The sequence below is a fragment of the Desmodus rotundus genome, chromosome 3, assembly GCF_022682495.2.
Source record: "Desmodus rotundus isolate HL8 chromosome 3, HLdesRot8A.1, whole genome shotgun sequence".
Classification (NCBI taxonomy): Eukaryota; Metazoa; Chordata; class Mammalia; order Chiroptera; family Phyllostomidae; genus Desmodus; species Desmodus rotundus.
Window position 1 is genome coordinate 65,782,031 of NC_071389.1, and position 16,991 is coordinate 65,799,021.

General features: G+C 41.8%; 1 protein-coding gene across 1 annotated transcript; it reads left to right on the plus strand.

The window, feature by feature from the left end:
* Positions 1–167: 167 nt before the first annotated feature.
* On the plus strand, positions 168–693 carry LOC128780432 (small ribosomal subunit protein uS13). The gene has a single exon (XM_053920024.2). It carries the CDS (start codon positions 200–202, stop codon positions 656–658), a length of 459 nt encoding a protein of 152 aa, XP_053775999.1. The 5' UTR covers positions 168–199; the 3' UTR covers positions 659–693.
* Positions 694–16,991: the final 16,298 nt, after the last annotated feature.

Here is a 16,991-nt window from a genome sequence, read left to right on the forward strand (position 1 = left end):
TATTATCTCATTTTAACTGACAAGAAGACCCTACAACATAGATATTGTTAGCCCCAGTCTACAGGTAGACCTTCAGTTCTACTAGCACTGGGTGTGAAGCTGGAGAAATTGGTGTTTGTGTTGCCTGTCACCAACAGAACCAGTAAGTACAAAGATTGGATTTTGCTTTTCCACAGGAGGCCTACACGGCACTTCAGCCATGTCTCTAGTGATTCCTGAGAAGTTCCAGCACATTTTGCGAGTACTCAACACCAATATCGATGGGCGACGAAAAATAGCCTTTGCCATCACTGCAATTAAGGGTGTGGGGCGAAGATACGCTCATGTGGTGCTGAGGAAGGCAGACATCGACCTCACCAAGAGGGCAGGAGAGCTCACCGAGGACGAGGTGGAACGGGTGATCACCATTATGCAGAACCCGCGCCAGTACAAGATTCCAGACTGGTTCTTGAACAGACAGAAGGATGTGAAGGACGGAAAGTACAGCCAGGTCCTGGCCAACGGTCTGGACAACAAGCTTCGTGAAGACCTGGAGCGGCTGAAGAAAATTCGGGCCCACAGAGGGCTGCGCCACTTCTGGGGTCTTCGTGTTCGAGGCCAGCACACCAAGACCACAGGCCGCCGGGGTCGCACTGTGGGTGTGTCCAAGAAGAAATAAATCTCTAGGCCTTCTGTTAATAAATAGTTTATGCACCTGTAAAAAAAAAAAAAAAAAAAAAAAAAAAAAAAAAAAAAAAAAGATTGGATTTTTAGGGGCGCTTTATTCAGATACTGGCGACCTGAGAAGAGGGCAGGCTATGTACCCTCAAAAACTGTCTTAACATCTCATCTCAAGCCAAACTTTTTATAAGGAAAAGAAAGGGTAGGTAAAGGGTTTGGAAAAAAGTTTAATTGGATAAGTGTTGCACTCTGGGGTGATTTTTCTAGTACTTCTTTATCTGTTGATCAACAATTCTTTTTTTCTTTTCCATTTTTAAGTATATTTTATTGATTATGATATTACAGTTATCCCATTATTTTTTTCTCCCCTTCATTCTCCTCCAGCCTGCACTCCCCCCACCCAAAGCATTCTCCCCACTTAGTTCATGTCCATTGGTTGTACATATAAGTTCTTTGGCTTCTCCATTTCCTATACTATTCTTAACCTCCCCCATCTATTTTGTACCTATCATTTATGCTTCCTATGCCCTGTACCTTTCTCCCCATTCTTCCCCTTCTTCCTCCCAGCTGATAACCCTCCATGTGATTTTCATTTTTGTGATTCTGTTCCTGTTCTAGTTGTTTGCTTAGTTTTGGATTTGTTTTTCAGGTTCAATTGTTGATATTTGTGAGTTTGTTGTCATTTTATTTTTCCTAGTTTTAATCTTCTTTTTTAGATAAGTCTCTTTAACATTTCACATAACAAGGGCTTGATGACAATGAACTCCTTTAGCTTTACGTTGTCTGGGAAGCACTTATCTGCCCTTCCATTCTAAATGATAGCTTTGCTGGAGAGAGTAATCTTGTATGTAGGTCCTTGCTTTTCATGACTCTGAATACTTCTTTTCAGCCCCTTCTTGTCTGTAAGGTTTCTTTTGAGAAATGTGCTGTTAGTCTTATGGAAACTCCTTTGTAGATAACTCTCTCCTTTGCTTTTGCTGCTTTTAAGATTCTCTCCTTCTGTTTAATCTTGGGTAATTTAATTATGATGTGCCTTGGTGTGTTCCTCCTTGGGTCCAACTTCTTTGGGACTGTCTGAGCTTCCAGGCTTCCTGGAAGTCTATTTCCTTTGCCAGATTGGGGAAGTTCTCCATTTTTTTTTCAAATAATCTTTCAATTTCTTGTTTTATCTTCTCCCTCTGGCACCCCTATGATTCAGATGTTGGAACATTTAAAGTTGTCCCAGAGATTCCTAAGCCTCTCCTCATTTTTTTTTAAATTCTGGTTTCTTCATTCTGTTCCAGTTGAATGTTTATTTCTTCCTTCTGCTCCAAATCATTGATTTGAGTCATAGTTTCCTTCCCTTCACTATTGGTTCCCTGTATATTTTGCTTTATTTCACTTTGCATAGCCTTAACTTCTTCCTCTATTTTGCATCTGTACTCAATCATTTCTGTGAGCTACCAGTGTTTTGAACTCTGCATCTGATAGGTCGGCTATCTCCGTATTCCTTAGTTCTTTTTCTGGAATTTTGATCTGTTCTTTCATTTGGGCCATATTTTTCTGTCTCAGCACACTGGTTACATTGTAAGGGGTGGAGCGTTGGGTATTCATCAGGGTGGGGCAAACCTCCTTGCTGCGTTGTGGTGCTGTATGTGGGGGAGGGGTCAGAGAGGGAACAGTGCCACTTGCTGGGCTTTCTCCAGCATTCAGTCACTTCCCCCACCACCCACAAGCAAATTAGGTCCTTCTGGTGCTGATTACCAGGTGGGTGGGTTTGTGTACCTTCTAGGACCCTGTGGGTCTCTCCAACGAACTCTCCTGTGAGGTTGGTAGTTTCTCTACAGCTCCAACTGCCACAGATTTTTACATCCAGAGGTTTTGAGGCTTTAGTTTCCCACACTGGAACCCTGGGTTGTGCGGTCTGTCTCGCCCCCCAGTTGTTCCTCCCAGCTTATCCACACATGAATGTGGGACTGCCTGGTCCACCAGTCACCGCCTGGCTCACCTGGTTTACCACCTTGCCCCATGTCCTCTCTGCCCCAGCTGCCTATTTTCACCCCCTCCTACCAGTCTGGTTGAATGTTTCTTCTTTAACTCCTTGGTTGTCAGACTTCTATACAGTTTGATTTTCTGGCAGTTCTGGTTGTTTTTTGTTTTTAAATTTGTTGTTGTCTTTCTTTTGGTTGTGCGAGGCAGAAAGCATATCTACTTACATCTCCATATTGGCCAGAAGTCCTGATCAACAATTCTTTATCTGCATCATGGGTGTTCCCTCCTTGGAACACAATGGCTCAGATACCTTCTCCAATCTTGCAGACCCCCTGGAGCACAAAGGTTGAATTGCTTGTTGAACTCCTGGAGTCATGTAAGTCATGCATTCCAGTTTCTTAGAATAACACCTTTCCATGTGCATTAATCACTTAAGCCTATCAACTAAGGTTATGTCTTTACCTCTTGAGTTCCCCCATCAGGGGTTCCCTCACCTCTATGATGATACCCTAGAGAAGGGGTCTCCTGGGGTATTTGGAAATTTAAGCCTGGAATTTACTAGCATTTAGTAGGTGGAGACCAGAGAGGAGAGACATGCTTCAATATGTGAGATGGTGCATACAGCAAACAATTGTCCTTCTCAGGTGTGATTCTCAAATATCCCCCCAGATTGAAATTCATGCAAGTGAAAGACCTATTATAATCCCCAAACTTAAGATCTAATTCTGTTTTACATACACATATGAAGCTGTGAGATAATAGAAAACAAATGTATACATGCTGCCTCTGGTTTCTGGCACAGGGATTCTAAACCTTTATAATTTCCTAAGTGGTCAGAACACTGGCAGCATCTTTTGCCCTGATATTTGATCTTTGACTCTGGTTCTTGACACAGCTCCTAAATCCTTTGGGATTTCCTGGGCAATAGGACTGCTGTTAGATCTAATGAGGCAAGTCCTGGTGGGCTCTGGGATAGCTTCAGGAAGGGGGCTAGTCAGCAGAAAGACCAAGCCATGATTAGAGGTTTAGAACATTCAGCCACATCCTCCATCCCCTGGGAAGGGGCTGGGGGCTGGGATTGACTTGATGTTTCATGCCTACATGATTAGGCCTCCATAAAATTCCCAAAAGTATGGGGTCCTGAGAACTTCCGGGCGGTGAACTCATTTAGTGCCAAGCAGAGTGGTGTGCCCTGAGAGCGCATGGGAGTTTCCTGCCCTTCCCACATGCCTCGCCCCATGCGTGTCTTCATCCAGCTGCCCATCTCTATCCTTCCTTATCATGTATTTTATTAAGCAATAAACCAGTAAACATAGTGTTGCCCCAAGTTCTGTGAGCCATTTTAGCAAATGTTCAAATCCAAGGAAGGAGTCCTGGGAATCTCTGATTTATAGCCAAGTCAGACAGAAGCATGGGTAACCAGGGACCTACTACTTGCCACTGCCGTCTGAAGTGGGGGCAGAATTCAGTTAGGGACTGAACCCCTAACCTGTGGAGCCTACACTCACTTAGGTCAGTAACAGAATTTAATGGTGTGGCAGGACCTCCAGCTGGCGTTGGAGAATTGGTTGGTGTGGGAGAAACATTTGGGAATGCAATCACCAGCTACAGAAGGGACATTGTACTCTATTTTATTTGGAACTTTATCAGGAAATGTTCTCCATCTCAGAAAATCACAGTTCCTCCTGCAATGCTGACTCGGGGCTGCTCATCTGAGTCACCAAGACGACACAACTGTAGCAGTCTGCATTTGCAGCGGTCATGCGCAACTGTGTAGCACAGGAGATTTGATACTTCTTTCAACAGATTTAAAATCCAACACTTCTAAGTCACACAGATGCATGAATGTAGTGATCTCATTGAATCTTAGGAATAAAAGTTGTTATAAAACTATTTCATATTCTTACCACCTTACATTTTAACAGATTTAGCACTTTCATAAGAAATCTATAATGTGAAAGTTACAAGAGAAAAGAATTTTTATTTATCTGGACTTACGCTGATGCTGTCCCCAGGGCTCTCCCACACAACCGCTCTGCAACTCCTTTGTTACTATTTCCTTCCCCAGTCTGTCCTCTAGTTCCTGTTGTGCATCCAAGTGCATGGTTCCCAAGGTCTTTTTAAGGACTCAGTTCTGAGTGTATGCCGCAAAGCTCAGCGGGATTTGAAGGAAAGAAACATTATCCTGACCCATGTCCCATGTAATAGCGTGCGTACACAGAGAGGGACCTCATAGAGGGACTCCTGTCATCGCCGTGGACATCAGAGTCCTCACGTTTTCAACTTTGACATTGTGTAATTTGTCTTCCGTGTTATCACCATTCCAATTAAGTTCCCATTTTATTTATCTTACATGAATAAAATTAGTCTATTACTTCTCTAAACACTAGATTTTATTCCAGTGTACCCCCCCACCTGGTTCTTTCATTTTCTTGTATCTCTTATACTTCTTGTATTCATACTTCTTTTATTTCTCAACTCACTCATTGTAAGGAAGTATAAGCAACTGACTACTTCAGTGTGTTTTCTAATGTAACATGGTCCCAAACAAAGCCCTCTAAAACATGTTAATCAATTTTTAAATACCTTTTCTTCTCATATGTGTTAGAATTTAGGCTCAGTGCTGAAAGTCCAGTGTCCCAGGAAAGCCCCTCTTCCAGGCACACCAGGACTGTTGATTGTCTCGGATAGTGTTATTTATTTTTTCAGAAGTTATAGGTTGGAAAGTTTTATTTTCTAAGAATTTAATTCTGTGATGTGAGAGGTGACAGGGAGGTTAAATAATAAATTAAGCAAAGTAATTATTTGTTCGACATCTATACCCATACTTATATACCAGGCACTATAATCAATGCTGCGATACATCAGTGAGTCAAAATGACTTACTCTGTACTCTCATAAACCTAATAGTTTAGCAGGGAAACAGATTATGAATGTGACAATTTATGAAGGGGAGCCACATCAGTTTAATTCCATTAATTTACTGAGCACCTATTACATATGAGACCCTGTGCTAGGTGCTCAGGAAATACAGGTGATTGAGACAGACATGGGCTCTTTCCTCTTAGAAATTCCATGTCTGGTGGGAAAAGAAGATCAAACAAGCCTTACAAGTGAGAGAGAGAGAGAATGAGATTATGAGAGACAACTCTAAGGTTACTTGAGTATTTAGCAAAGGCATATAATTTAGCATAAAAAATTGAACTGGCTGGTGTGGCTCAGTGGATTAAGTGCTGGCCTGCAAACTCAAGGGTCCCTGGTTTGATTCCCAGTCAGGGCACATGCCTGGGTTGTGGGCCAGGTCCCCAGTAGGGGGTGTGCCAGAGGCAACCACACATTGATGTTTCTCTCCCTCTCTTTAAAAAAAAAAAAGAAAAGAAAAATCAAGGTAGACCTTCTGGAGGAAACGTACGGAGGCTTGGAGAAACAAGTAGCAGCTGGCCAAGCAGAAGTGTGCAAAGCTTTCTTTAGTCGGGCTATCTCTAGTTCAGATAACACCTTCCTTCCTGGAGACACTTTCTCCAAAGGCACCTCCTCTCTGCCTGGCCATAGGCAAGCAGTTCAGCTAGAACACTGGACACTAACCAGTGAGCTATTCTAGTACTGCCTTTGTCTAGAATGGGACGTTTATCTTTGAAGGGATTAGTCTGGAAGCTTCCAGTCTCAAGTGGATGACTTCAGGGCATTGCCTCTCCCCTACTCTTCCATCTGAGTGGACTTTGGGGAAGAGCATTTTTAAAGCAACAGGTTCTCCTGGCACTCCCCCCAGCCCCCCAAGCCCTGCCTCCACAACCACTTCTTCCTTCTCGCCTTGGGTCTGAACGCATGAACTGGAAGCACAGCAGCCATCTTCTCCCCAGAGGGAGGAAAGCCACTTGATAAGGATGCTGAATCTTAAAGAAAGAACCTGGTTCTCTCACGGCTGCATGTTGGCCCTGCTTATACGCTGATCTAAATTTTCTGAGAAGCTATTAAACCTCTCACTCTTAGGATTTGTTTTTTGAATCACATAATTTTTTTTTAAAAAGATCTTCTTTATTTATTTTTAGAGAGAGGGAAAGGGAGGGAGAAAGAGAGGGAGAGAAGCATCAATGTACATGAAATACATCGATCAGTTGCCTCTTACATGCCCCCAGCCAGAGACCTGGCCTGCAACCCAGGTGTGCGCCCTGACCGGGAATTGAATTGGTGACCTTTTGGTTCGCAGGCTGGTGGTCAGTCCACTGAGCCACACCAGTCAGGGCTGAGTCACATAATTTTATTATTTTTTTTTTCATTTACAGTTGACAACCAATATTATTTTGTATTAGTGTCAGGTGTACAGCATAGTGGTTAGAGGATCACATACTTTATCAACTGATTGCCCTCCCACCCCAATGTTTCAAGTACCCCCCTGGCACCCTACATAGCTATTGCAATACTATCGACTATATTCCCTATGCTGCATTTTAAAGCCCTGTGACTATTTAGGTGTTTTTCCCCTATTGTTTTCATTTGTTACTAAACACCTCTTTGATTAATTCATTGCTCCACAGCCCTGGTAACAAAAAATTGGAGCTTACAAATTTATACCTTGGTTTGGAAGGATTGCAGATGCTCTCTCTATTCTGCTCCATCTCAGAATCCACCTGGTCGGAAAGCTCTAGGCATTACCACAAATTAAGGCCGAGTTCCATTTCTTTTTAGACTACTGTACTCAGGGCTGTAGAGCCAGGTACCCTTTGAAGTGCCCAGGTTTAAACACCTGGGCTTCTTATATTCTCGTGCTTCATGTAAAAACAGGTAAGAAGTATTCAGGGAGTGGCTCCTCCCATTGTCTGAACACAATAAAAATGGTGCAGATTAACTTTTTAAAAAATCGTAGCTGGAGGAAAAAGAGAAAAGGAAAAGGGAAGAGAAAAACAAAGGCGGAAGTACACACACTGGTTTCAGGTGTGTGTCAGATTATAGAGGGTTTTGCAAACCCTCTATCAGTGGAGAATAGACTCTCCTAAGGAAAGTACTTCCTTGGGATAGAGAACCGCTCCAGATGTCTCTGCTTCTCCAAATATTACATCTTTTAGTCACAGAAAGATATTTACAAAACAGATTTTCTAAGGCAATCACATTGCTCTGCAGTATAATTTCAAAAGTATTTACTTACTGAAAAATATATGCCCTTTTGTTGTTAAGAATCTTTCCCCTTGGAACACAATCTCAGGATTTCTAAGTCATCCTTGGCCAGTATGGCTCAGTTGGTTGGAGCATCGTCCCTCAATCCAAATGCTGAGGGTTCGATTCCCAGTCAGGGCACCCGCCTGGGTTGTGGGTTTGGTCCCGGCTGGGGTGCATACAAGTGGCAACTGATTGCTGTTTCCCTCTCACATTGATGTTTCTCTCCTTTCTTCCTCCTTTCCCCTCCCTCTAAAGTCAGTAAGCATGTCCTCAGGTGAGGATCAAAAAAAAAGAAGAAGAATTTGTAAATCAAAACTACATGTTTACTTTATCATGGATTAACTTCTCTAATTCAGGAATTTTGATCTTTGTAAAGCAGATCTTTAAAGAACCAGGAAGCCTCCTGGACTCGGTGGTGTGTTTGGGGTATTGTCTGCCTCACCACTTGAACTGGGGAGACTGTAATGAAGTGAGTTTATTGGCTTGGGAGGCCCTTGACTTGTGGGCATAGGGGGAAGGAGAGCAGCAGAAAATCTGGAAATAAGACCAGCCTCGTCCCACAGTGGATTTGAAAGAGGTGCTTGCTCCATCGCTCCACTTTTTCAGTACCGGACAGGTGACACTGCTTTGGGATAAGTCAGCAAAGACCATTGCAGAGGGGAACGTGGAGAGGCTCTCTTGATTTCAGGGAGCAGAGGTGCACTGAGGCCATCTAGGAAAGAGAGGATTACCACAGCTGTAAAACTGGAACCAGAAAGCTGTCAGGGGTCGAGAAGCTCAGGGGAATGACAGTTCCCTTTGTCTCTCCATGGTCCTTATCTCCCTCTTGTGATCTCTCTGATCTCTCTGCATTTCTTCTACGATGTGTCTGCTATATTTTCCTCTCTGTTAACAGGCCAGTTCCTAAAACTAAATGCCAGAGAAAGTTGGTCCAAATGACTTTGCTTATTGACATTGCTCCTTTGGGGAGAGTTTTTGCCTAAGGCATTTCATGAGCCATTAGCCAGCTGATGCACAGTCTGCCTCAGGCCAACTGCTCACCTCCAGTCCACTCAGTGGTCACTGATGCACAGACACCAGCCTAGTGCAACTTTCCCAATTCAGGGGGCTGTGGTCAGGGTAGTTTATACTATAAACAAGTGATAGAAAACATAGCCTCTGGGACTTGCGAGTACTTTCAATCTCAATGCCTTCGCAAGCATTCTCTGTTGAACCAGTGAACGCCCAGATTCCTTATCCCCAAATAGGGAATGATAATGAATACTAGTCCAAGGGTTGTGGTGAGACTTAAACAGGATAATGTATAGGCCGGAGGGCTTTGTAAACTGTTACATACTATAGTAATGATATTATTATCAGAAAGGAGTAACCTCGAGCTATTTTGACTCATTTGGCTTTTCAGAAAGGCTAGCCATTCATGCAGAAAGAGAACAGCTACAGGGAACAAGTGGCCTGGGGAGTTGAGGGTGGGGCGGGTGGATTCTTCCGCTTCCTTGAGTTAAGGCGCGTGCAGGGGGAGCTAGCCACGAGTCCTGGTCCTCAGGGTCTTACAAAGCCCTGGGTGCTTGGTGTGTGTGTAAAATGAGTGGCAACCTCTCCTCCCCTCTAGAGCTGGCCCCCTTTTCACCACTGACCTCTCCAAATCTCTTCAAAGGCAAAAAGAAAAGAAGAGAGGAAATTTAAAAAATCAGAGTTGAAAAGAGAGAGGGGACAGTGAGTAGGCAGAAGTAAAAAGGTGTTGGGTGTGAGTCCCCCAGGACTGAGCGGTTTGGCCTACCTCAAATGGGGAATTTCAGCTCCTCCTTAAACATCGTGTAGCTGCCTGTAAATATCAAGCTCTTTGCAGGCACAGTGGCCCTCATCTCGGGCTGAGTCGCCTCCGGGCTTCCCTGGAATTCCCTGACTCACTGCTGAGGTAGCTGAATGAGGGTGGGGCACCAGACCAAGTACAGTGGCTTTGCCGTTAACCTCAAGGGTCCTTTCTTAGAGCGTGGAGGAGACGCAGAGAAAAAGAGGGTGGCTGCAGAGATCGATCTTCACTGGGCCTCCTGTCCCACATCTGAAAACTGGGCTCTATTTGAGGAGGCTCAGGTTGCTCACATTTCGCGGGTTACGTGAAAATGTACTAAAGCATATGAAAATTTAATCATAATTTATTCACAAAAACAAAGTTTTCCAAAACATGCTGCAAACTAGAGTATCCTGATCCAGTACAGACTGTCCACTGAATTCTGCCGGCTGAGCTGAGCCCGTGAAGAACTACATGGGGTAGGAAGATTAATAAGGGGGCAAGAAAAGTAGAAGCAAAGTTTTTTGTCCCTTTGAAAAGACTACAGGAAGGGCAAGCAAGGGGAGATAGGGGAGTGAGGAAAGAGATGACTCATCTCCTCTTTATTTGGCTGGCTTCCTCACTGGAATTGGCGGATAGGGCTGCGGAATCCAGGTCCTGGGGTCCTGGCTTTCCTCTTCCAGGGCTTTTCGTTTTCTTCAATTAGGACCTTGGAGAAATTGTCATGATAATTACAGTCTAGACCTGGGGAGCTACGGGAAGTAGGAAGAGAATATTTAACTACCGAGCTGAGAAGACACAGGAAGGTGACAGGATTTCTGAAAGTCTCTTCCTAGAACAAGGCCACACCGAACCATGTTTTCGGGATTGCCCTGACATCGTCTGTTATGTAAGGGGGAATCATGGGTGTTTTTGTCTGAACATTCTGGGCTGTCAAAATATTCTTTGCTCGCGGATTCCAAGGATCTGCAGAGAAAGCTGCGCTTCAGGGCTCTGATCTTTAGCAGTGTCACCCGCAGAGCATGCCGTCGTGAGGGGTGGAGGGGCAAATGATCTGAGTTTGTTGTCCAGACCAAAAGATACTGTCATTTTTTTTTTTTTTTTTTTTTTTGAGAGGTAGAGTGATTAGTTCAAAAACCTCCTACCTTGCCAAGTCTGGTCACCACATTTTCCCTTCTGTAAATGACTTACTTTCTTCACCTGGTTGGTAGAACAACTGAGCCGAGTGTTTCCCTTCCTAACACATAGTAGTAAATCTATACTAACTGGTATCCAGTTTAACCAGAACTTTCCATTAATCAGTATGTTTCCACGTGGAGGGGACGACATGACTGGTGTTCATAATGACGCCTGGAAAGCTCCAGGCCATCCCCAACTGCTTTTTTACTTTTCCCAATGGAAGTATCACTATATTTGCTGCTGGTTATGCATATAAAACTAGCTTATTGTAAAGGTTCAATACTGAAAACTGGGAAAGTAAAAAATCCCTTTGTAAACGTCTCACCCTATAGTTAACCCCCTGGTTAACCACTCAATAACCTAGTGTAGACCCTTCAGAAATTTTCATGCATATAAATATACACGTGTATAGAATATACTTATGCAAATGAGACTACACTATGTATGCTGTTATACTATGTAGAATCTATGTATGTTACTGTTGAGTACCATACCTGTTCACTTCACATGTTATAAACATCCACATAAAACATGCACAACTACTTCAACATCTATACTGTAAAGTGTTCTACAGTATACATTCATCATAATTGATTTTATTAAATATCTATTAAAGAATATTTAAGCTGCTTCTTATTTTTTGCTATTATAATTAATTCTGCAATGATATTTTAGAAATTCTGATTTTTAACAGATAAACTGTATTTTGCTTCTTTATACAATTAATTTTATTGAAATATAGTTTATTTATAATAAACTGAACTCATTGAAAGTGTAGAGTTCCAGTTTTGACAAAAGAATCCAGCCGTAGAACTGATACCACAGTGAAACTATAGACCCTTTCCATCACCTCAAAACAACTTCCTCGTTTCCCTTTGTAATCACCCTCCCCTGGGCCTCAGGCAACTACTCTGTTACTGTAGATTAGTTTACTCTAGAATTTCACATAAGTGGAATTACATATTATACACTTTTTTGAGTCTGGCTTGTGTCACTTAGCATAAGGTTTTTGAGCTGTTAATTCACGTAGCTGCCTGGATTAGCAGTTCGTTTCTCTTCACTGCTGAGCAGTATTCCATTGGGTAGAGGAATCGCAGTTTGTCCTCCCTTCACTTGTGGATGAACATGTGGATTGCTTCGAATTTTTGGCAATTGTGAATAAAGTTGCTACAAACATTTGTTTAGAATTCTTCATATAGATACATGAACTTTATAAGAAAGTGTCAAGCTGCTTTCTAAGTGGTTGTACCATTTTACATTCCCACCAGCAGTGGGGTAGAGTTTCCCCTATCACTCCATATTTTTGCCAACACTTGACTTGCTAGTCTTTTTAATTTTAGCTTTTCTATTGAATGCCTAGTAGTATATCATTATGGCTTTAATTTGTATTTCCCCGATGACTAATAATGTTGAGCACCTTTTCGTGACTTTTGGCCATTTGTATATCTTATTTTGATTCACCTGTTAAATTATGTTGCCCATTTAAAAAAAATTAGGTCTTCTTCTTATTACTGCATTATAAGAGCTCTCTCTATATTGTAGATCCAAATCCTTTGTAAGATGAGTGCATTGCAAATGTTTTCTTCCAATTTGTGTCTTGCCTTTTTATTCTTAAATGGTGGTTTCCAAAGAGCAAATGTTTTTAATTTTAATAAAGTCCAGGAATTGTTTTTTTCAAACATCAAAAAGAGAGAAAGAGAGTGTGTATATGAGAGAACGATTAAGTAGTGCTTAGTGTAATTTTTACATTGAATACATACAATGTTTTAATTCCTTAGAAATTGTCAACAGTATGTTAATTAGAATATTGGCTTAATCAAAACATATTGTTTTGGGTAACAGAATTTTTTATACTTATGCGGTGACTAAAATTTAAATTCTACCTTAAACCCTTTTCAAAAAGTGACCCAATTGGGAAATGCAGAAAGAAAGAAATACAAGTGATCTCTGCTCACCATTCATATAAATTTTTTTTCCTGAATTAGTAACCTACAAAAGTTTGTTAGCAGTATTGGTGAAAACATGTTGAGTGTTTAGTCTGTTTCAGGCTCTGTGCTAAATGCATCATTTTATCTGATTCTCACAACACTTGGTCACCATTGTTATCCCCACTTGATAGATAAAGAAACTGTTCAAGTTCACTCGACTTACTCCAGAGTTAGGACCCAAACCCGAGACTACCTGTGCCTACGTGCTTTAACCACAACCCACACAGCACTCATTCTGGAGGCTTCCTTTGGTGCATTAAAAAACATGTATTATATATCAGTAATACAATTAACCTAGCAATGTAACTAAATTGTTGCATCCTAAGATTATTTACTATGCAATCCATATTCTGATTTTGTAACATGCCCCCCAATATTTTTACCACCAATGTTTAACATCTATTAATTGCATCTCAACCATATAATCTTTATTCTTAAATAGCTTTTACATGGTTGTCTTGTTATATGTATTTAGGCATTGGTTGGTTTTGAGGGTAGTGTTTTGAGATTTTCTAATATTGACTTCATCATTTTTTTTTCAGTGTAGGGACTTCGTTTTTAAACTCACATTTGCTAAAATTCTTAAGTAAAAAAATGAGAAGTTTCTAGTACTGAAGCTTCTACCTCTCTGGCAAGGTGCAACTCTAAAGACAGAAGTCTAGAAGAATAGAGAGAAGGTGCTAAGGGAGACAAGGGCTGTCCCTCATAAATTATAAGACATTTTGCTGAGTCACAGCTGTCCTCCTTCATTTTCAGATAAATGAATGGGAATTAGAGGAGGCATGCAGACGTGAGGTCTCGGAGCATCCCAGCGCTGGCTCCTAGGGAGGGGCGGTGCATTTTCAACCTGGGATTCAGAAGGATGGTTATAGGATATTAGTGCCATGGTTTTTGGTGGTTAATATGGCTTGGTATTAAGTCAGTTACCTCCTCCAGATGTACTCTGACAGTTACCCTGAGGATTGGATTAATCAGAATAATGCGCTTCCAGAAATATCTGGTGGGAGTAAGGACACTGATTGATGAAATGCACTGCTTTTTTCTCCTTAAGGACTATGTATCGGCCAGAGTAGGACTCCACAGACCTCGCCTTCCTTTCAGCCAGATTCCAGCTAGCTCCCTCTCAGTAAGGATTGATGATAAAACTGTATGGAAAGTAAAGTAAGTTCCTCTTTCAAGACAGGAAAGAGAGCCTTACCTATCCACTATGACTATACTTGAAATAAGAGTAAACAAGTACAAAAAGAAAGTGTGTAATGAGAAGGGACACACTTCTCATGTGTAATGTGTAGTGAGTAGAAACCAATGGACTGGAGATTTCAACAATTTCTAAAATATAAAAAGCAAAAGGGGTGGATTAATGGTTGAACTGGGAAGAAAATGCCACAAGTTAGAACACACAAGATAAAATGATGGTTAGGAACTTAAGAAAAAACAAATTTTGAACAATAAAGTCACAGACCACACATGAAGCAAACTAGAACCAGGAATGAATATAAGCAGTTCATAGGATGTAAGAAAAGGCAATCCATTTGACCTTGATGCTAGAAATAGCCTCATTTTAGAGACCCAGGGGTCATAACATTGGGCCTAATGGAAAAGGTCCTCCTAGATATTCACGCTGAACAATGTTTATAGGGATCATAATAAAGTATATGTGCTCTGTTGGCTTTCTCCCATTTTTTATAGTTTAATAAACTTTTTTTATTAGAAGCTTTAGATTTATGGAAAATTTGGAAAATTATTACAGAGTTCCCTTATTATTAACATTTTACATAAGAATCATTTGTTATGATTAATGAATGAGTATTGATGCACTGTCATAACTAAAGCCCATGTTTCATGCAGATTTCTTTAGTTTTTACCTAATGTCTTCTCCCATTCCAAGGTCTCACCCAGGATATCACATTACAGTTGATCGGTCTGTCTCCTTAGGCTCTTCTTGACTGCAGCAGTTTCTGAGACTTCCCTTGTTTTTGATGACCTTGACAGGTTCGAGGAGAACTAGTCAGGTATTCAGGAGAACGTCCCTCGTTTGGGATTTGTCTGATGCTTTTCTCATGATTAGACTGGGATCATGGGTGTTGTAGAGAAGACCACAGAGGTGCAGTGCCATTTTCGTCACATCAAATCAAGGCTGTATGCTGTCAGCCTCACTTACCACCTTGACCTTGATAACCTGACTGAAGTAGTATTTGCCAGGTTATTTCAATGTAAATTTAACCCCTCCTCCCCACCCCACCCCTGCCTTTTCATGCTGTCCTGTTTGCAAGGCAGTATACAGGCTTTTTTGGGGGTGTTACTTAAAATCTTTTTGTTTTATTTTTAGAGAGAAGGGAAGGGAAGCGGAGAGGGAGAGAAACATTGATGGGAGAGAGAAAAATTGATCTGTTGCCCTTTGAATATGCATGGACCTGGGACAGAAACCATAGGCATGTGCCCTGACCGGGAATCCAACCATAAACTTTCTCTTTGCAGGACTATGCCCAACCAGCTGAGCCATGCCGGTCAGGACAGTACATAAATGCCAGTGGTAAAATGTTGCTGACAAAAATGAAAGGCAGAGGAAAAGTGGAGGGATTGAAAAGAAGACCGATACCTTGATCATATAGAATAGGAAATCCACAGCTACTCTATTAAAAAGAAGTAGAAAGTTAAGTCCTGCCCTGGCCGGGTGGCTCAGTTGGTTAGTGCATCATCCCATACACCAAAAGTTTGTGGGTTTGATTCCCAGTCAGGGCACATACAGGAGGTAATCGATCAATGTTTCTCTCTCTCCCTTTCTCCCTTCCTCTTTCTAAAATCAATAAACATATCCTGGGGTGAGGATTTAAAAGCAAATTGAGTCTTTCTTTAAAAATATAAAATTAAGTTATAGTAGAGGAAATAAAACACCACCATTGCTATCACACTTTGGGAAGAGAAGGATAGTATGAGATACTTGTGAATCTTCATGCAGTCGAATCGACCGATGGTGACTCCAGTGGGCAATCCAAGAAGAGAGATACGGAGCGAGGTTGAAGTCAACACCGAATGACCTCACCACCGATGAAGCAAGAGTTTTCCTCTGCAGAGAAAACTGGAGCTGAGCAAGGAGAAGGGGAACGCCTGATGCTTTCCATTGGAAGTTCTTTTCTACCGTCTGACTTATTACCATGTGCACAAATCATTTGTTTTAAAACCAGATGATGTGCAGGGTGTTTCCCGGACTCATGCTGGACCACCTACTATGACCCATTTTGTGTAGCGCCTGCCTCCCGTGACTTCAGCAAGCCAGCCAACTGCCTAAGCTTCATTAGCACAAACCACACTTCGATGCAGTGTTTTGTTGAGGCAAAAACCTCACTTTTAATGAAGAGATAAAAAATCTTTTTATGTCTTTGATTTGTAGGAAACACATTTGAAAAAATGTGTTCCCTTGCTCCCTTGTTCCCTTGGAATAAAGATCAGGAAGATTTCAGTCGCAAAAGAGAAATTGGCTGAAAGATGTATCAACTGTCCCTTGCTGAAAAGTATTGGCAGTCAGTGGAAATCCTCTGTGTGCTTCCTGTGTTGAGCATTTACACGACATGCTTTAGTTTAGAAGCCCTTTACTGTTATTAGCTAATTACCTCCCAAGGGCTGCGGCAGAGTTAGAGGGAGCATTGGAACCAAGCCGGTTTTTAGAGCTGGAAGATGTACATGTGTCTGGACCAGCCCTAATTCGGGGTGTAGTTGTCACCTCATTTCCTGTACATGGACTGATTGGTTATTCAATCTCTAAAGTTTTTTCTCCCCTAGACTCCAAATCTTCTCAAAATATACAAGTTACTGAGACAGAAGAGAACCTATTCCAACAGTATGTTTTGTGAGTATCTTGGAAATTGCTCAACATTGGTAACAATTTTAGGGTCGTCATTAAATCAGAATCCCCAAAGTGAAACTTCAGTTTTGGCACTTCCAGAAGGGAAAGGGGATGGCTGGGAGCACGAAGACAGAAAATGAGGTCAAATTTATGGTGACAGAGGGAGACTAGACTTTGGGTAGTAAGCACACAATGCTATATACAGATGCTATATTATAGAATTTACTTGACACTTGTATAATGTTACTAAGCAATGTCGCCCCAATTAACTTAACTTAAAAAGTGCCTTAACCCTAGCTCTGGGTAGCTCAGCTGGTTAAAGCATCATCCCCTATACGCCAAGGTTGCAGGTCTGATCCCTGGTCAGGGCACATACAAGAAACAACCATTGGGTGCATAAATAAGT

What these genes read in the sequence shown, in the direction of transcription:
- LOC128780432 (XM_053920024.2), top strand. Translation starts at nt 200, where the DNA reads ATGTCTCTAGTGATTCCTGAGAAGTTCCAGCACATTTTGCGAGTACTC.